Source organism: Equus asinus, chromosome 18, assembly GCF_041296235.1.
Source record: "Equus asinus isolate D_3611 breed Donkey chromosome 18, EquAss-T2T_v2, whole genome shotgun sequence".
Lineage (NCBI taxonomy): Eukaryota > Metazoa > Chordata > Mammalia > Perissodactyla > Equidae > Equus > Equus asinus.
This window is the reverse complement of record NC_091807.1, coordinates 222855-243087: the sequence shown is the minus strand read 5'-3', so window position 1 is coordinate 243087 and position 20233 is coordinate 222855. Positions and strand designations below refer to the sequence as shown.

At 51.3% G+C, this 20233-nt stretch overlaps 1 protein-coding gene across 35 annotated transcripts in view; it reads left to right on the top strand.

Moving 5' to 3' along the window:
• LOC106825152 (ral guanine nucleotide dissociation stimulator-like) overlaps nucleotides 1-13622 on the top strand; it is a 29661-nt gene extending 16039 nt beyond the window's left edge. For 3 of the 35 annotated variants that reach the window (XR_011495302.1, XR_011495306.1, XR_011495307.1), the window contains 11 exons: nucleotides 2742-2829; nucleotides 4509-4620; nucleotides 5185-5377; nucleotides 6884-7049; nucleotides 7165-7220; nucleotides 8292-8507; nucleotides 8874-8974; nucleotides 9486-9555; nucleotides 9665-9715; nucleotides 11029-12221; nucleotides 12590-13622. Coding sequence is in view for 6 of the 35 variants with exons in the window: in XM_070488666.1 (XP_070344767.1) it covers nucleotides 2805-2829; nucleotides 4509-4620; nucleotides 5185-5377; nucleotides 6884-7049; nucleotides 7165-7220; nucleotides 8292-8507; nucleotides 8874-8974; nucleotides 9486-9555; nucleotides 9665-9715; nucleotides 12189-12392 (1194 nt within the window). In the remaining 29 variants the exon portion in view is untranslated. Of the gene's footprint in view, nucleotides 1-2741; nucleotides 2830-3557; nucleotides 3796-4508; nucleotides 4621-5184; nucleotides 7050-7164; nucleotides 7768-8291; nucleotides 8508-8873; nucleotides 8975-9485; nucleotides 9556-9664; nucleotides 9716-11028 lie in introns of those variants that run through there. The other 32 variants (XR_006515373.2, XR_011495304.1, XM_070488668.1 and 29 more) reach the window with 32 other exon arrangements.
• Nucleotides 13623-20233: the final 6611 nt, after the last annotated feature.

Genomic DNA, 20233 nt, shown 5'->3' with positions numbered 1-20233 from the left:
GGCTGAGCACAAGCTTGGGCTGTTGCACATCTTACTCCTCACTGTACAGTTGGGAAACTGGTCTGGGCCCACAGGAGGTGGTCAGAGTCCAGAAGTTGAGAGAGAGCTCCAGCTTTCTTGACTGAGGCTCTGCCCCTTCCCTACAGGTTCCCTTTGGAATGGGAAGCCTTCAGATCCTAGAGGATTCCTGCCCGCTCTTCTCCATGTGGGGCCATTTTCCTTTCCACATTTTCACATGTGCACAGGCACACCCACTCACTGACTTCTCATGGGGATCGTGGAGGGGCAGTCAAGAAAGCAGGCACCAGAGAAGTGACAAGAGGCAGGAGAGAGGGAGGTTGGAGGCAGCTCTCCCATGGGGTAGTAGCATCCGTTCTAGCTACATACCCGGGGAAGAGGGATCCCTAACATTCCTAGATCTCTATGGGTTCCAGAGCCATCCCAGGCCTGGCCTGGTGAGGATAGGACTGGAGTCCTGCAGCCCACCTCTGTGGGCACCAGGAAGTGTGATGAGGCCGCCCTCCCCTTGTGTAGACCTTGGGTACAGGAGAGAAGCCCTCAGTGAGTGTCCTCCTATATAAAGTGGAGTACACCCAGCAGGTGACTCCGAGGGTTCCATGCCTCACAGCATGTGTGTTGGTCTGGGTTCTCCATCGATGACCCACTGTGCTCTGAGAGCCTGAGAATATGCTTTCCACCCCCTAGAGATCCTTTAGAACCGAAGAGGCTTGGGGGCTTGAGTGGATGAGTACTTGGGATAAGGCAGAAGATGCCAGAGCACTGGACACCAAGTCCAGAGTCCAGGGAGGAGACTAGTCCTTGTTGGACCCTCGGGGTCCTCATTAGGAGGTAGGGAGTCATCATTGTCCTGGCTGAGGTTAGGATTCTTCAAGAGTGAAGAGGGTGCCCTGGTGGGGGACAGAAGGAAGGGGGAAAAGGTAGGCTCCCGAGATTCCTCCTGCTCCCTGGAAGCCTACAGGTCCTGCTCCTTTACCCCTGGGACACTGGAGAGCCTCTGCCTTGAGGACACCCAAAGAAAGGTTCCTTTCTGCTTGGCAGAGTTCCTGCCTGGGCTGCAGTGCTAGTGGTGGCCACCAGGGGGCAGGCAGCCTCTTGCGTCACTGTCGGCCAGTGAGTTCTTGCTTACATCTTTTTTCAGTTGTCCAAGAAAAAAATTTTATTTGGTGATGGATGTTCACTAAACTTACTGTGGTAATCATTATATAGTATATGTATATCAAGTCATTATGCCATACACCTGAAATTTCCACGGTGCTCTCTGAGCTTTGCTTGTGCTCCTAGAGCAGCGAAGAGTCATGTTGCGGTCTTTCTGGCTGCTCCCCTGCCTCAGAAACAACTTGCACTTCTGATTACTAGTGTTCATCTCCACGATCAAAGTGGGTCAGAAGCAGGAGGAGGGGTGCAAGATCTCCCTATTGCTTCAGCCTCTGTGTGCCAAGCACATCACCTGTGCCAGGCGCCCGGGTGGCCTCAGTGTGGGCTGAAAGTGACCAAGTGGTCCCTGCCTGCCAGGAGCTTACAGTCTGGAACAGAGATGGGCAACAGCCAAGACATGAGAAAGAAAAGGACAGATGCTGTAGTAAACACAGCAGGGGCCTTGCAGGAGGGCTGGGGGTCAACTGGGCAGAATGGTCTGAAAGGCCTCACTGGGGTGATATTTGCTGGGACAGGAATGAAAAGAGGGAGCCAGCCCCACACCAATCTGGAGCATTGTGTCAGGGAGAAGGCGCCACTGGTGCAGAGACTCACTGGCAAAAGTGAGTTTGGCCAGAGGAGGTTAGACAGGTGATGATGTGGCTGGAGGGAACCTGGGAGGAGAGAACAGGAGATGAGGTGAAAGGTAGGGCCAGGGCCTGGGGCCTGGTAGACTGTGTTAGTTATCTTTTCCCCCTCTGACTTCATTGCCCCTAAACTTTGTGTTTTAACACTATAAATGTTTACTATCTCACAATTTTTGTGGACCAGCAATTAGGCATGGTTTATCTGGGTGCTTCTACCTCAGTGAGTTTCCCAGGCCTCAGCGGAGGCTGGACTCAGGGAGGGTTTGCTCCAAGTTCACTCTCAGCTTTCTGGATTCAGTTTGGACTGAGAACCTAAGTTCCTTTCTGTCTGTTGGCCTGGGCTCTCCCGTTTCTCCTCTACGGGCCTCCACACTGGGTAGCCCCAAACACTGGTGCTTGATTCCCAGTTCCTGGGATATGACACAGAGAGAGATGGAACATGAGAGAGGGAGTAAGAGGGAAGTGACAGACCTTTTGTAATTAAAATTTGAATGAGACATCCCATCACTCTGGCTGTGTTCTGTTCAGAAGCTAGTTGGTTTCTAACCTAGTGGTTACACAGAGATGTGTATACAATGGGTGGGGGTTACTGGATGCCATCGTCAAGGCTTTCCACCCGGTAGGCCAAGATGAGGCTCTTGGGTCTCATTCTAAATATACAGGAAACAATTGAACGGTTTTATGCCACAGGATGACAATATCTGTATTTCCATTCATTTCAACCCCCTCATGACACTGACCTGAAAATGAGGCCAAGTTGGACGTGACTGTTCCAATATCACGTTTCTGGAACCCAGGCCTGCTTTGAGTGGTGTTCTGTGCTATATCATATCCTTTCTTGTAATTCTTACATCTCTAAGTTTGTGACTTAACACTCGTGGCACCAGGCCACAGGGGTTATAGAAGATATTATCTTATGTATATCGATGATATCCCTAGGAAGGAGATTCCAACCTGATCCCCATTGTGGAGGTTTGGAGACTGGGGAAGACCTGAGGCCCAATGACTTTCCCAGGACACAGAACTGGTAAGGAAAAGGAGGTCTGCATTTATGTGTCTCCTCAAAGCTAGGACCCTGGTTAGATTTCTAGGGCTGTGCTGGCTCATTGGGTACCATTCAGGAGATGACCTGGGGGAGGAGGGTGAGCAACCCCAGGGGCCAGGACAGCTCTAGGCAAGTCCGATTGAAGGAAGGGGCCCAGGTAATGGAATCTTGAAAAATGACCTCACTTCCTTGGTCATAGACCTCAGCAGATGTTAGAGCTCTGGTATCCAGGCACCCACAGCCCCCTATCCAGCTCACTTGACCAGAGGCAGTCAACGGACAAAGGTGTTTTGTTCTTGTATCCTGACTTTCAGAGGATCTGGGTTCAGAAAAGCCCACAAAGGGAGGCTTTTGCATTGTAGACATGGCTCACTTATCCCCAACGCCTCTGGCCCTTTGGCAGGAGGCACCCAAAGGTAAGGTGGAGCAGCCCAGGAAAGGCTAGTGCAGGCAGGACACAACTATGATCCCACCTGATCAGCTCCACATCCCTTGCCCCTCATTGTGTGTGTGTGTCTGTGTGAGTGTGAAGGAAGAAGGCAGGGGATAGAGGCAGGTCATTCCTGGGCAGGAGCTTGTTGTTAGGGTTGGAAGTCGGGTGGGTCTGTCATTCTCTTACCCCAGGTCATGAATGGCAGCATGAGAACGTGAGCTCCTCCACTCCTGGTTACGGAGCCCTCGAGGTTTCATCTCCTTCCCTCCCTGACTAGAGTTCTTTGCAGATGCCTCTCTGTGCCTGAACTGAGGAACAGAATTTCTCTTTGGAGTTGGCCCCAGTGACAATGTGCAGGCAGCCCCTAATTCCTCCTGGCCTAGCTCCTGGGCACTGTCTTTGCAGAACTCCACTCAGGAGAGTGTCAAGAAGCCAGCGGTGGGTTCAATTCCTCCAACTCGCTAGACAAGGGGCAGGTGCACCAGGCCACCAACACCCTCCACTGCTGGTCTGAGGTGAGAGCAGAAGCAGAGGATCTCCACAGTGAGGACCTCAAAATGTCTAGGGCAGGACCAGTACACAGACTCAAATGTGGGGACTCCCCTGGGCCATGTAGGGCTTTCCCACATGAGCGTCCCACAGGCCCGATCCCAAAGAAATCTAGACCCCCACACATGAGTCACCCGCCATGTGGTAGAGTAGAAATACACTCTTTGCATATTTGTTGGAATGGTGGGGAAGGAATTTTATGTTGTCTTTGCATTTTGCTAATCTTGATTATTTTAACATCCCTGCCCTGGGAATTCCGTGGAGCAGTCAGCTCCACTGTCCTTACAGACCTTCTCAGAGCCTTATAAATCATCACACCTGATAGGGTGGTTTGTACCAAAAATGGGAGTGGGAGTAAGGTATTGTGTACATTTCTCTGCAACTTGTCATCTCACAGAACCCATCAAATCACTGTAGGACCACCAGGTCAGGAACTGTGGCCTTACTCATCTTCAAAATATCCCATTAAAGAGGTCATTTGCCACAGCCATTCAGCCTTTTGATGCTGTTGGACCTTGACAGGATTCAATTCTGTTGTCATTTCAGCAGTGCTGCAGGGAATATGTTGAGTGTGTCCTCACAAACTGTTAGTTGGCTGGGTCTGCCATAACGTAGGACCACAGACTGGGTGGAAGGCCCTTGATACCTGCTGGCCTGGTACCAAGCTCTGTCTTTGTAGAGCTCCACCCAGGACATCCTCCAGGAGCTGGTGAAGGGGTTCAAATACTCTTATCTCCCTGGACAAGGAGCAGGTGCATCAGGCCCCCAACAACAGCCAGCACTGGTCTGGGGTAAGTATGGGCACGGGGGGGTCTCCACACTCAGGACCCCAAGATGACTGGGGTAGACCCAGAACCCAGACTGGATCTGGCGACGCCCCTAGGGCCTTCCCGGGAATGTGGTTTCCCCAGAGCCTTCCCTTCCACGTCAGGAGCAGACTAAGCCTCAGGTGGTTGAGAGGGAATGTATTGCAGCCCATGCTGTGTTCAGTTCTCGGTTCTGACCTGCGTGATCTTGAGTAGCCACTCAAATTAGTAACCGTTTGTTTACCAGCGTCTACAGTGGGCAAGTTTGTTGATGACTCACTGGGATAATGCTCTTAACACAGGCCATTAACACAGGGAGGAGACATTGTTTCTCAGCTGACAGAATGCCTTGAAGGTGCCAGTTGTTTATTGTTCCTCCCCAGTTCAAATTACACTTTTAAAGCCTAGAATGTTTTCCTGCATGGGCACTTATGTTCCTCATCTTCCATCAGTTCCTGAGGCGATAGGACTTTCTGGTCTGAGCTCCAGGCCCTGATCCTCCTGGTGGCTCACGGCGATGCTGCCAACTATATGTCCCTCTTTGTCCAGTCAGTGTGAAAAGGATTCAACCCTGTCCCCTGATCAGGCCCACGTGATGCTGACCCCAAGGCAGGCACAATGGAGAACATGGCAGAGTCCCTGGACCAGCCTCCCCAGGGAGAAGCATCTGCACTGCTACCTTCCTGTGCACCCACCAGGCCTTCGGCACTGCCCAGCAGGTTTTAGACCAGCTGTCCCACAGGTGAGAGCTGCCCCCTCCACAGTGCACTGCTGAGTCTCCCACCTGTTGGCTGTGTGTCTGGAGAATGTCAGCATACCTCTCTGAGCTTCACTTTACTCTTCTGAAAGTGGGGTGGTCAGAAGATGAACCTCACAAGGTTGTTGTAGGAAATCGTGGGATCAGCCACAGCAGATGCTTCCCTGGTGCCTGGCTCTGCAGAAGGGCTGCGGGGTGTCCTGGACATTCTCATGTTTATCAATTCTCTGTCCCCCATGTCATAGGGTTATTCTAGGAAGTCGTGGGATAAGCCATGGCAGGTGCTTCCCTGGTTCCTAGCTCTGCAGAAAGGGCTGTGGGTTGTCTGGACATTCTCATGTTTGTCAGTTCTCTCTCCCCCTTGGAGAAGCTCTCTGCCTCACTCCAAACTGTGCTTTGGCTTTCCTGAGTTTGGAAAAGCACATGGAAAGCAACCAGTTTCCCCGTTTGTAAAGGAGTTTTGAAATTCCATTCAACTGGTCTTGGGCCTTGTCCTTAGGGTAGCCAAATTAAGGATCTCTGGGCCAGCAGAGAAGCCGCAGGCCTGCTCAGATATCTGAGAAGGTTCTGGTTGAGTTCATCTTTTCAACAATCTCTATTAAACACCTACTCCATGCAGACACTTTCCTAGACACTAAGGTTATTCAGTGAATGGAGCAGACTCAATCCTTGGGCCTCAATTCCAGTCTGAGGGTGGGGCAGTCACACTAAACATAAGCAGTCATGTCCACAGTACATTAGATGTGACGCCTCCATGGCTTCTTCTAGATATGGTTGCATCTTGCCATATTCCGTCCAGGGTGACCAACCACAGGACCATCTAAGAATGTGAGTGGTCTTTTGGTGCAGAAAGAGGACCTCTTGTCTCCACAGAAGAGCCTGGGAGACTCTGTGGGCTGTGGCTGGGGAGGGACTGACCGGCAGAACCCTGGATCTCACACAGGTTTTGATTCCCATGGGAGGGATGAGGTCTGGGGGCTTGCCCTCCATGAGGACATGAGTCAAAGAGAGTTTTGGGTGGGGTCCCAGTCTCCCTGGAAGCAGAGAGGAGGTGGACTGAGTGGGCCTTGAGAGACCCATCCCTTCCATAGTCCCATGTCACTCTGTGCCCTCTCCACATCCACCTCTCCTACCCACCACCACCGGGGCTCTGGATAGTAGATGTGGTGAGCCGCCTGCTCACAGATCTGCCTCCAACCTCAGTTCTGATGCTCATGTGCATGGGTGATGGGGTAGGCTCTGGCCAGGCCCTCAGGAGAAGAGTGTTGGGCAGCAAATGAGATGCACACAGGCTCTGTTAGACCTGGTCGATGACCAGGCCTTCCACTGCAAGGACAGCCACAGGGTGGTTGGGTGTGGGCTGGGCCATCCTCAGGGTCCTCCACCCAGAGAAGGATGCTGTGGGAGCACAGTGTGGAAGGAAAGGCCAGGCCTCTGACTTTGCTCCACACAACTCTCCCCAGTGCCCTCTCTTTCATCCTGGGTACCTAGCTAGAACAGTACCTGCAGAATTCCTGGCGGCCCCTGCACTGTCCCTTCTTCAAGCTAAAGGGGCTGTACGTGCAGGTCACCTTTACTGACTCAGACGTGGATTGCCATCACCCTCTTCTGGTGGTCCACTTGGAGCTTCCAGAGGCCACTGAGGCAGAGCCGCAGGGTAAGGGGGACTGCAAACTGTGGGTGGGGTTCACAGGCAGTGGGATCTTTCCTGTTTGGGGAAAGACGTGTAAAGTCAGTTATGTGAGTGAACCCTTCTCTTTGTCCTGCTCCAGTGCCAGCTCCAGGTCTCCAGGCAACTGCAGAACCAGAACAGTGGCCAGTTATGGAGGTAGAGCCAGCTCCAGCTCCATTGATTTGACCGCTTCTGGCACTGGAGCCAGCATCCCCTCCATCAGCAGTGTTGGGGCTGGAGCAGGGACCAGCATCACCTCGAGCAGGGGTGTCAGCTCCTGAGCTGGAGTCACCTAGACCACCAGTTCTACTGGGAATTCCATCTCCACCTCCAAAAATAGAGACAGAGCCAGCTCCAGCCCCAGAGCCTTCCTGCCCCAGGCCTGTGGCCAGTAAGAACCTGCCAAGTGAGGAGAAGCCTAACCTCACAGCCTTCCCTCTCACGCTGGTGGCAGAGCAGTAGATCGTGATGGATGCTGTGAGCATCAGAGCTCTCAGGGCAGGGTGGGGCAGGCCTTCCCTCTGCCATCATGGCCCCAGATCTGGTCCAGACTCCTATGATCTGGGCCCAAATCCCAGCTCTACCCGTGACCAACTGTATGATGTGGGCAACTTTTAACCCTCAAGCCTTTGCTGTCCATCTGCAGACTGTAGAGGTGGACACTAACAGGACCTGCTGCACAGAGTGGCGTGCTGTCAATGAGGTAGAAGAGGTGGAAAGCTGGGTGGGTCCTGGCCCATTCTGTGGGGGAGGGGAACTCAATGTGTGCATCCAGGTCCCTGGGTGGCCCAACCATCTGCTCAAGAGGCTCAGCACTTATTAGACACCTGATGTGTACGTAACTACAAAGGAGACATACAAAGCCCCTGGCTGTAGCTGCCATGGGGGAATGTGCATCAGAATGGGGAGAGGGACCAGCGGGCAGTCAGGATGGTGGAAGATGCCCCCTTGAGATGAGCTGGGTTGAGCCACCGTCTGGAGCTTGGAGTTAGCCAGGATGGGCTGGGTGCAAATGCCCTCTGCCTTCCCTGCCAGTGTTGGGTCCTGGGTCATCCTGTGCTGGGTGCCCTCAGTGGACAGAGAATACCGTCCAGGGACTCCCACAGGGCTCAGGCCACATCTTCAGCTTCCTAGCTCCAGCTCTGAACATCCTGCCTGGGACTTTGGGGGCTGTAGACACAGAGCTGGGGTGTGGCAGGGCTAGGTGACACTCCCCCTGTTCCCCAGGAGCTCTTCAGGAAGGTGGTGCCCTCTCAGTGCCTGGGCTCCTCCTGGTGCAAGAGGATCAAGCTCAGGAATGAGCACCTGGCACCCGCCATCCAGGCCACTGTTGACCATTTCCAGAGGGTGGTCAACTTCATCACAACCACCTGCCTCAGGGACCCGAGCAGAACAGCCCGGGACAGGGCCAGGTTGGTGGAGCACTGGATCCAGGTGGCACAGGTATGCACAGGCCCAGTGCAGTCCCTCTCTGGGGCCTTGAGAACTGCCTCTTCTTTATCAGTTCTCAGGATTGAAGTGTGTGGTCCAAGCCCTTGCACAGTCCCCAGGCCTTTCCTGCCAGGGGCACCCTGACCTGGACTCCAGGTCCCAGCCTTAGGATGCTCTCTTCCTGCCTGGCTCCTTCCCTGCGTTGAGCTAAAGTCCTCCTCCCTGTGAGTGTTCCTCCTTGGGTCCTAAATGTGCCCTTCTGGGCCTCCCTGAGCACGTGTCTCATCCAGGAGGGGAGATTTAAATTGAAGGAGACTGAAGCCAGAGCAAGACGGTCCCCAGAGCCCCACTGACAGCTCATTCTCCTCCCTTTCCCAGGAGTGCAACATCCTAATGAACTTCTCACTACACACTGTCATCTCTGCTCTGCAGAAAACCTCCATAAGTCGCCTGGAGAACACATGGGACGAAGTTTCCCGGTGGGTAGGCCTCTCTCCCTAGGGGGATCAGGGTGGGTGAGGGACCTCCCATATGTCTGCCATTGCCCCCTAAGTCACCTGGGAACTCCCAGGAGGCAACAGACCCTGGGGACAGGGCCGGGCCTCGGGGGTGGGGGACCCTGTCTCTAAGCCTCCTGGGCTCCTTAGTGCACCAGCTCTGCTTCAGGAATCGGTTTCCTTAAATGACAGGTACTGGGTTGAGCTAAATTGGAGGTTTTCAAGTGATTACAGCAACAGAACTCTACACCCAGCTGAAACTCAAACTGGTCAAAACACAGCTGCTCAATAGAAATGGAACGGAGGCCCCAGGTGGCCCAGAGGAGAGCCCCTCCCCCGTCCCACGGAGACCGAGTGCTCACAGGAGCCCACTGAGAACACTCATCCAGGCTGTTTGAATCTCTCTGGTTTTCAGAGAAAAGGGGTTTGAACTCAGACCCCGCCCCCTGCACATTATTCCTAAATTTATCCTTCCTTCTTTCCCTCCCCTCAGGGAGAGCTCCGAAAACTTCAAGGAACTGTATAGAAAAGACAAGTCCTTGAGCAGAGAACTGATGACCAAGGTAGAGTGGAGGCTGGAGTCTGGAAAAAGAGGAGGGTGAGGTGGGAAGGGGGACTGGGCAGGGTGTCGTTTTGATAGCTTCTCACTTAAACTTTCTCTGAAAATTCCAGTCTGTCTTGTCCAGATTAACAAGGGGAGGGATCCTTTTGGTCCACGGGCAGGTGAGCTGAAGTTTGTGGGAAGGAGGCCCTGGTCTTGGGACATTGTGGTGCTGGCTGGGCTGGCACAATCAGCAGGTCTCCGGCTTCCATGCAGGTCCATCCTGTTAGATATAGCTTCTTCCTGAGTGGTTGGCGTGGGTTTAGCCCTCAGCCTAAACCTGTCCTCAGGAAGCCAGGCCCTTGTTGCTCCCTCTGTCTTCACCTCATCTCCAAGGGGAGGACACCCTGCCTGCCCCAGGGATGGGCGTGGCAGGGGATTCCCACGGCCCAGGTGGACAAACAGGCTTCTCAGCCTTGGGTCCAAATGGCTGGACCAGAGACAGATCCGTGTGTATTCTGGGACTCCCCACTGGGTCCCTCAAGCAGTCACGGCCAGTCCATCATAGGAGTCCCACCTGAGTGCCTAGTTGGCAATGACATATGTCCCAAGTGGCTTAGGAGAAGTGTCTGGGGACATGATGGATTCTCAGTGGATCCTTCCTGATCGGATGTCAGAGGCTTCATGTAAACGAGGGAGCAAAGCATCTTGTCACCCCCTTGCCTGTTGATCAGAGGTGGTACCTTGGGGTCCACATCCTGAGTGGACGAAGAGAGTTCTGTTCAGGGGAATGTCCTTTAGGGAAGCGAAGGCTTTGACATGGCCTCGGTTCCAGCCTGGGGGCCAGACATTCCAGGGGCCTTGGCTAGGTAGGAGCCACTCAACCAGGTTCCCAGGACACCCTATCCCTCTCCATCCATGCCTTGACTGAGGATGCACCTCGACAGCTCAGGGCACAGGGCTCTGGTCAGTGGTGGGGCTGGGGGTTAGGTGAGGACATTGGAAGAGGGCCTCTGGCTGGGAGGGGCAAGCGGCCTCTCCTCTGTGGCCCCTGAGCAGCTTGCTACCCCTGTTGGGCCTCTGTCTCCTCATTGGGGAGATGCAGGGATGATGGTCTTGTGGTGCAGGCCTCACAGGAGGGCGATGGGATAAAAGAGAGGAAAGGAGCATGCGGAGCTTTCTGCCCCGCTCCCCCTGGAGGGGTGAGGGGAGGGCAGTGATGACAGTCATGGCAGGAGTCCTCAGGAGACCCTGTGAGGGAGGGGGAGGATCACCCTTTCCAGATGAGGAAACAGGCTCAGGGAGACCAGCCCACAGGCCCAAGCTCACACTCCAAGTGAGAGTTGGAGCTGGGCCTGTTCTAGAATCAGAACACCCTGGAGGATGGACTAGCCTTGGTGCCAGTTGACTTGGGTCAGATGTCCAAGATAGGAGGCCGGTGGAGCTGGGGAGAAGTGGGATGTAGCCTCACTGACCCTGTCCTCGACCCTGGCAGGAGGGGCCCTCCACATTTGCCATGCCAGAGATACACCCCCAGAGAGTCCAGGAGCAGCAGCAACAGTGGGTGAGGGTGCCTGGGGGGAGGAGCTCCAGGGTCAGAGGAGAGGGGCTCTGCCCTCCCAGCTGGAGGCCTCAGACCCAGAGAGCAGGGCCCTGGCTCCTGCAGCCCTGCCTCCTGATGCCACAGTGCCTGAGTCCCAGTAGAAGGGACCAGAAGGAGGGCCTGGAAGAGCTGGTGCAGGATGGATTTGTGGTGGGGAGGGACAGGGACCACATTCCCTGTCACTTGCTGGAATCCAGCCCTGGGATCTAATGAGGAGGAGTGCGGTGTTCTTGGGATGTGAAGGGAGGGGAGTTGAGGGGAGGCTGCTAAGTGTCCTTGGCAGCTCAACGTGGGAGCTCTGGGGTGGGCCAGGAGGCTGAGGGGAGGACTTTTCAGGGGAGGGTCTGTGGGAGACTTGAGAGCAAGGGCTCATTCCCACCCCGACGTCACAGGGTGTCATCCCCTGTCTTGGCACTTTTCTCCATGACCTGGTAATGCTGCATCTGGCAATGGGTGCTTATCTTGAGGTGGGTGAGCCTGGGGACCAGGCAAGGGGACCAGGATCCTGAGGCTTGGGGCCCAGGAGCCCCAGAACTGAGCCCTGAGCTCCCAGCACCAGGCACATCTCCTCTCAGGAGAGCCTCCAGCCACTCCGGGAGCCAGGGCGTCAGGCCCATCTCAGGGATGGGTGAACAGAGGCTCCGTGTGAGACCCCATTCCATCCCCAAGGCTGATGAGGCAGCAGAGTCGCCTGAGCGCACAGCTGCGAGAGGTATGTGAGCTGGACTCAGCCTCTCCCTCCCACGGTGCCCATGCAGGAACAGAGAAGTCGGGCCCCTCCAGTTGAGCAGCACATGAGTGGCTGAGCTGTCCCTTTTGCCTGAGGCCGCAGCCTCCAAGTCTGTCATCTGAGAGAGTTGGGCTACGAGGTCCCTCAGCCGCATGTCGTCCTCCTCCTCTGGAGCCCAGAGCCCAGCCCAGGTCCAAGTCCTGCTTTCTCTGCATGCCCAGCCCCTCTGGGGACCGGGCGGTAGTGCAACGTGAGAAGGGGTGGGCATAGGGGCTGGTCATGCAGGGCCTCTCTCTGATGGACTTGGCTGTCTGCCTTCCAGGGGAAGGAGATCAACCTTGAGAAAAGGACTGAGGTGAGCAGCTGGGGCACTTCCTGCAGGGGAGAGGAGGGAAATGGCAATCAGAGACCCTCAGGGCAGAACACTCCCTGGCCCCACCGCCTGCATCTTAGCCTGCATCTTACTTCGTGGAGAGAGTTTGATAACAGAGAAGTGGGAGATACATCCAATTGGCGGGTGGGTTGAGGGCGGATGGCATCCAGGAATACTTCCTGGAGGCAGGGCTGATTATCCCATTCTGAGAACAGGTGGAGCCTGGATGGAACTGGAGGGAAGGAGGGTTCCCAGGCCTGGTCCCCTGCCCCACTCCTCAGCCCCCGCAAGGCCGCTGCAGCATCCCGCCTTAGACCCCGTCTGCATCCTCTCCTTCCATCTCGTCCCAGGACTGCAGAGCCATGAGGGAGACCCTGCTGTTCCGGGTGGCTGCAAACAATTACAGGCTAGAGCCCGAGGAAACATTTGGGGCCTAGTTCCGGGACAGGGAGCTGCTCAGTGATAATGAGAGCTGAGGCCAGCTGGAGTCAGGGAAGGACTCTCCCTGGTGGCCAGTCCAGAGAGCCTGTGCCCATGGCCCCGGTCAGCCCCAAGCCTTGTTGCGTGGTGAACTCTGGGACACCCAGACTCGAGCTGCTGGCAGGCAGTGGGGGTACACCTGAAGTGTGGCTCCTGGCTGGCTCACAGTCCCTCTCTGTCCTGTTGCTGCAGCCAGTCTTGCCGGCTGGAGCCCCCATCATGGTTGGCCAGCAGAATACTCAAGGCCGAGAAGAAAGAGTTATCATCAAGTTCAGGCGTAAGTGTCTGGGCTGATGGTGACTGAATCCTAGGGGTTTAGTAAAGCTTCAGGCTAAGCGTGGTCTTGGGGAGTCAGACAGCTGGCGCTGGGATCCCAGCCCCACCACTGACCAGTCCTGTGACTGGGGAGATTCCCTTCAGCTTCCTGAGACTCAGTTTACTCCTCTGTGAAATAGGTGGTGGCAGATGAATGTGGCAGGGACGAATAGGATACTATTGGCTGACTGAACACAGGGCCTGGAGCACAGAGTGTGGTAGGGGTGGGGAGGGGGGCCATGATTCTGGGGGAGGCACCTCAAGATAACCTGACTCTTCTGTTCAGCCGCCAGGCCCCAACAGTGAGCCCTGTACCATTGGCAGATCACAGCCCCATCCTCAGCAGTGGGGACTCGGCTCGGGTGCTTGGCATGCACTGGGCCAGCTCCTCCTACCTGATGGGAAGGGGAGCATTGTAAGCTGATTCCTAGGGTCCCCTGAGGCCCAAGTGAGAGAGGACAACCCTGCCCCATCTGCCTGACATCTCTACCCCAGCACCTATTTACCTATTGAGAAGGGACAAGATTCATGTTTGTAAATAGTAAGTGTTACATATGAACATTATAATAAAATCCTGTCTCTTTCACAGCCTGGGAGTGGTGGTGTGGTTCTTTCACTTTCTGTGCTCATGTAAATCAGATACAGAATCTCACATTCCACCTTGAATTCAGAAACCTTGCAGAGTCATCAGCTTATTGTATGTGGGAGAAGGGAGAAGGGCCAGCCCGTCCCTGGCTAGTGAGGACACTCCCAAATCCCCCTCACTCAGAGGACAAGTTCATCTGAGTATCATTCACCTGCTCCAGGAGCAGAGACAGCCCCCCAGATCTCCCGGACTTTAGAAGCAGAGCAACAGCCACTGAAATTGGGGTGTCTTTAAAAATAGCCTGAGCCAGGACCAGCTTGTGCCCCAGAACACTGGCTGCCTTTCTGCCCTCTGGAGGAAGAGGAAGCATTTTTTACTTGACCTGTTGAGTTTTCTTTTTACCAAATATTAGGAAATGGTAGTTTTCCAGTTCAATCTCTGAAATTGCATCAGCTCTAAGTGGGGAAGATACTGTAAAAAGCTCAAAATGTGCACATGGAGAGGATGAGGCTAGAGGAAGGTCCTGTGCAGATGGACTAAGGGCAGGCAGGACTCTCCCTCCTCAGGCCCCTCTAGAGGCTCCCTGTTCACCCTTGACCTAGACTTGATCCTCCTGAGATTCTGGTCTGTGACTCTGAATTCCTTTTCCTGCTTGTTTTCTATCCAAGGGGAAACATTTGTGATGCAGCTTTTAGGGCCATAGCCAGGTCTCCCTCCATAAACCTGGTGCTTCCTGTGAACTAGGATTTTCAGCATCCCTGCACTTCTCATACAGTTCTTAGGGCAGAAATTCACTAGATGCCCCCAGCCTTTCTGTCATGTATGTCACGGCTACTCCTCCCAGGCTGGGCCTGATTGATCCCAGGTGAGCTCTGGTTTGCCAGGATAACAGACTATCATCCTGACCGGGAATGACCCCACAGTCTCCCTTGCTGCCCAAGGTGACTTCTGGGCCCATGTTGTAGTGAGGTCCATGGTCTCAGATAATCACCAGTTTAAACACACTAGTGTGTTTTTACTGACTTTTCCTAAAGTGGCACCTGGGCCTGAGCCCATAAAGCATGTAGCCCCTGGAGTGGCCGTGTTTTTTTACACAGACTTGTGCTATGGTTCTGTCGTGGGGATGTGAGCCTTTCCTGTTGGGAGCTTTGAAAGATGAGACATAAGAAGGGTATGAGTTGGGGGTCTTGCAGGAGATGCCACCAATCTGGTGATCCATGGATGTGCGTGGATGCAGCCTTACCAAGTAAAATACTGAAATGGTTCCCGTCTGGGTGGTTAATAGACACTCCTCTGAGCTCAACCCAAAAGCCTACCCCATAACCAGGAGCTAAAGTGTTACCACCCAGCCTTTGGAACCTTGTCCCTTGGAAACACCCTGAAAGACAAGGGCCAGATGAGTTGTTTGGCACTTGAGAGTTATCTCCCCCTTCGTGGTGGCTGCAAGTGTCACTCAGACACAGAGAAGGCTGGACTCTGCCAGGGAGGCCTTCTCAGGACAGCCGGAAGCTGAGGGTAAATCCTGATTCCCAGCAGCCCAGGCCCTTCTTGACATGGCACAGCCATCCAGGAAGGAGACTTGCCAAAGGAAGATTGAGAAGGCTGTATCTTCCCTCCAAGCAAAAAGAGAAGTGGTAGGTCCCAGGGCTAGTCCAGGGCCGGGATGAAGGCGCGGGTGTTTGAAGAATGTCTCCTGCAATACTGTGATGCTCCCGAGAGCTGGCACAGCAGGCAGCAACATTTGATAAGTCTGGTGAGTACAGCTGTGGCAGAGGAGGGACAGTTTAGTGCATTTTTGAGCTTCCAGTGACCAAAAGTGCAGATAACCACCCAGAAGAGATCCATGTTTTCAGTGAAGGTCACAGATGAATGTTTTGTTTTTTATACTCCCCAAAATTAGTTTTCTTGTAGTTGCTATGTTTCCTTGTCTTTGAACTTTTCATTTTGTGCTTGTCTTCATTTTATTAAATTATTCAGCTTTTCTGGACTGCTTTTGAATGATTATTTTGATCCCTTCTTCTACAGCACACCAAGGACATTCCATTTTATCTTGTATTCTCCACACTTTGGTCCACCTTAGAGCCAATCAACTGATCAGACTGTTAGAGCTCCTTGTGCCCCCTCAAGACACCACACTGAATAGAGAACTTCTGCTAGTGGGGCCAAATCAATTCATTCCACCGAATCAATTGTGTGTTCCTTCCTCCATTATCCCAACTGTCTAATAGCCCACTTCTTCACAGTTGTCCTAGGTTTCTGTTGTGTGAACTGGGAAAAGGATGCAGTAATTTTGAAGTGTTGCACAACTCTCCATGGGGCCCCTTTTATACCTCATACTTTGGGACCTGCTGAGCATCAAGTTCACCTCGATTGAGTCTTGGTCTAGAAGCCATAAGGCTGGTAAGTGTAGGTCCTGAGGAGGATCAGCAGTGTCCTTCCAGGAAATGACCTCAGGGGAGACCATGACAGGGTCTTCAGGAAAAGCAGTTAACCTCCTCAGACAGGAGGAGGAGGAGGGCTGCTTCTGTCAATGAGGCTGAGTCTGTGCAACGTGGGAGTTAAATGTTCCAGCTTAGTCAAGAACTGTTTGTACATCCCCACTTCAATTTTCAGGACTCCATTCCTTCTAAATCAATGCCATCACTTTCATTGCTGTGTGGATGGAAATTCAGTTTGTGTTGTAATTCAGCCATTTGCAGGAAGATACTGGGTTAGGTTTTCAGAAATCTCAGCTCTGAAGCTGCAGGAAATAAGAGTTTATTTCTGAGAAGATATAGAAACTTCAGGTCAGTTATGGTGGTTGAGCTGAGCTGGGAATTTGACACCCTGTGCTCACCTTATTCTTTTCTCATTTAATCAAGTGCAATTAGGAGCAGTTAGCTAATTTCATTACATTTGTTAATTTGTCAAGAATGAACTAAAGTGTCAGGCACATAGTCACTGACTATGTTACCTTTTATAAGTATTTGGTTAGGAATAGCCAATGGTGGTATTTTGTGTATCTCTGTTGCCTCATCCTCCCATCAACTTTCAGTGCCCTCTTTAACACTGGAAATAGGGTTGTTGGTCACTGAATCTTCAAAATTCTGTTCCTCGAGAACCATCTTTGGTACCAAAATCTGTATGAGTTCTCGAGAGAAAAGGAACATATATATTTATAGCATGAACATATACATTTGTGTATACATACATACAGTCCTGTCTCACCTAACAACCGGCATGTGTCCTGGGAAATGTGTCATTAGGTGATTTTGTTGTGTGAACATTGTAGGGAAGGAAGACATTTCCTCTACCGGCCCTGGGTTCTGCCTGGAGAACGAATTAAATTCACATGAGACAGAATAACAGGAGAAAATTAAACAGAGCTTTATAACATGTATACATGGGAAAGGCTCAGGTAACCTGAGCAACTCACCAAAATGGCTGAAACTGCCACCTTAAATATCATCCCCAGCTAAAGACACAGGAAGATGTTGGGGTTGGGGGGAGTCAGTTACAGGAGGTTACCAGACAAGTACAGTAAACAAGAGTAAGATTATTATGCAGATTTAAGTCATTGCTTTCCACACTGATTTATCAAGAGTTTCTAGAGATAAGGTCATCCCCCCTTCTTCCTGGTATAGAGAGGGAGACATCTTTACAGATGGAGATTTCCTTTACCATGTAAATGTCTCTTAACAAAGGGTAAGTAAATTCTGCTTTTCAAAGTTTCTTTCCTGTCTGCAGTTTTTAAAAGTAACCAGCCCCAAATAATCCTCATGCCAAAGAGACATATCTTGGGGTGGCCAATTCCAGTCCCCCACAACATCATAGAGTGCACTTACACAAACCTAGATGGTATAGCCTACTGTACACCTAGGCTCCATGGTAATAATCTTATGGGACCACCATCGTATATGCAGTCCATTGTTGACGGAAGCATCATTATGTAGTGCATGACTATGTGTATGTGTGTGTATGTATATGTACACACACACAGAAACATATGAAGTGATTTATTCATGGAATTATTATTCTGATTGTGGGAGCTGGCAAGTTTGAAGTGTAGGGAAGGCCAGCAGACTAGAAACTCAGCAGGATTTTAACCTACAATCTGAGGCATAATTTCTTTACCAGGAAACCTCAATTTTTCCTCTTAGGGGTTTGAACTGAGTATCTGAGACCCACTCATATTTTCAAGGGTAGCATCCTCCAAAGTCAGCTGATTTTAGATGTGATTAAACAACTGGGTACTATAACCTAGCCAAATTGGCACAGAAGACTAATCATCACAAGTTGTAAGGGTTCTTTATATTCTGAATATTCCACTCATAGCAGATAAGTGATTTGAAAACATTTTCTCCCATTTTGTGGTATAGTGGAAACCCTAGCAGTTGTTTTCTTTCATTTTTTTGTAATGCAAGTGCCTGACTTAAACTTTGATTACAGAGGCATCTGTTTCAAAGAGGCATCCACTTCAAAGATGGCTATCCCCAATAAACACATAGTAAGCCACAGGACCAGATAAAGAGCCAGGCCTCTTTACCCCCCAGTGAGGCTCCTTTGTTTTAGAGAAGCCAGTTGATTTAGATAACTGGCCATTTGGGCCACTTGCTTCTTTTTTCTTTCTTTTTCTCTCTTTTCATTCTCTATATTACCATTGTTGACAAAAATAATCCATAACCAATCTATAAATGAAAATTTGGGTGAGTGTATTCTGAGCCAAAATGTGAGGACCTTGGCCCAGGGCCTTTCTTCCAAAGCAAGAAAGGGCCCCAAAGGAGTGGGATGTACAGAGTGGTTATATACCCCCAAAGAGGATATTTCACATATGATTGAAATGTCCTTTTTACAATAGTCACAAGACTGCTCTGTCGGCACAGTAATTGATGGACAAAGCAGGTAGTAGGTCTGCTGTCTGGGTGGACACAGCAGGGTGGCAGGTCTGTTGTCTCTAGCTGGGTGGTCACAGGTGAGCACAGCAATCAGTTCCTAGCCTAGGGAGAGATGCTTATCCTTAAGGAAATGCCAATGGGGGGGGGGGGGGGGAGAGTTGCACCTTTATCTCAAGGACATTTGTTCCTGTCTTTGGGACATAGCAAATGTTTAAGCAGATATATAGTGCATGCTCAATGGTCATGTCAGGCCCTTTTGGAAAAAACAAAGTCAGGCCAAATTAGGCTTACACCAAATGGCTTCCTCATATACTCCAATACATCCTATTGCTTGCCGTTTCTACCTGTCACCATTCATGTTTAAATTTCTCAATAAAGAGTGAGCCCTGAAACCCTAGGGCCCCACCCTCAACCCAAGTAAAAGCAGAACCCCAGGCCCAAGCTCTCTTTTTCTGTCTCTACCTGCAACCTGGCTGTGTGGCCCAAGGCCTGTGAGTAATAAACCTTTATTGTTTCAGTTTCTTGATGGTTATTGCTGAAGGGCATCTTTAATTCCTAATAAGAAACACAAGGGCCATTCCAACCTCAGCCCTGGTTATTGATAGGCTAAGACCAGCACAAAGCAGCTCATTGCCAAGTTTTAGGAGTTCTGTACATACTCTGAGTACAAGTTCCTTATCAGAGATAGGATTTGCCAATCTTTTTTCACAGGTTGTGACTTTTGTTTTCATTCTCTCTATAATGCCTTTCAAAGAAAAGAAGTTTTTCATATTGATAAATTCAAATTTACTAATTCCTTCTTTTGTGGATTGTGCTTTTGGTGTCATATCTAAGACCTAATCCAAAATCATGAGGAATTTCTCCTTTGTTTTCTTGTAGAAGTTTTAGAGTTTTAGATTTAACATCTAGGCCTATGATACATTTTGAGTTTATTTTTTTTTATATAGTTTGAGGCATGGATTGAAGTCCTTTTTTTTTTCTTTTTAAGAAGATTGACCCTGAGCTAACATCTGTGGCATTCTTCCTCTATTTTGTATGTGGGATGCTGCCACAGCATGGCTTAACAAGCAGTGTATAGGTCTGCACCTGGGATCCGAACCCACAAACCCCAAGCCACTGAAATGGAGCATGCAAACTTAACCACTCTGCCATGGGACTGGCCCCCAAAATCCATGCTTTTGCATATGGATGTCTAATGGTTCTGTAGGGCAGGAAGACGTTTCCTCTACCCTCTCTGGGTTCTTCTGGAGAATGAATTAAATTCACATGAGACAGAATAACAGGAGAAAATTAAACAAAGCTTTATAATGTGTACATGGGAGAGGCTCAGGCAACTTGAGCAACTTGCCAAAACGGCTGAAGACACCACCTTAAATATCATATCCAGCTAAAGACAAAGGAGGATGTTGGGGGTGGAGGGAGTCAGTTACAGAGGTTACGAGACAAGCACAATAAACAGGAATAAGATTATTATGCAGATTTAAGTCCTTGCATTCTGTATTGATAGGAGTTTCTAGAGATAAGGTCATCCCCCTTCATCCTGGTACACAGAGGGAGACAACTTTACAGATGGAGATTTCCCTTGCAAATGTAAATGTCTCTTAACAAAGGGTAAGTAAATTCTACTTTTCAGTTGCTCTCCTGTCTGCAGTTTATTAAAAGTAACCAGCCCCAAATAATCCTCATGCCAAAGAGACATATCTTGGGGTGGCCAATTCCAGTCCCCCACAGTTCCAACA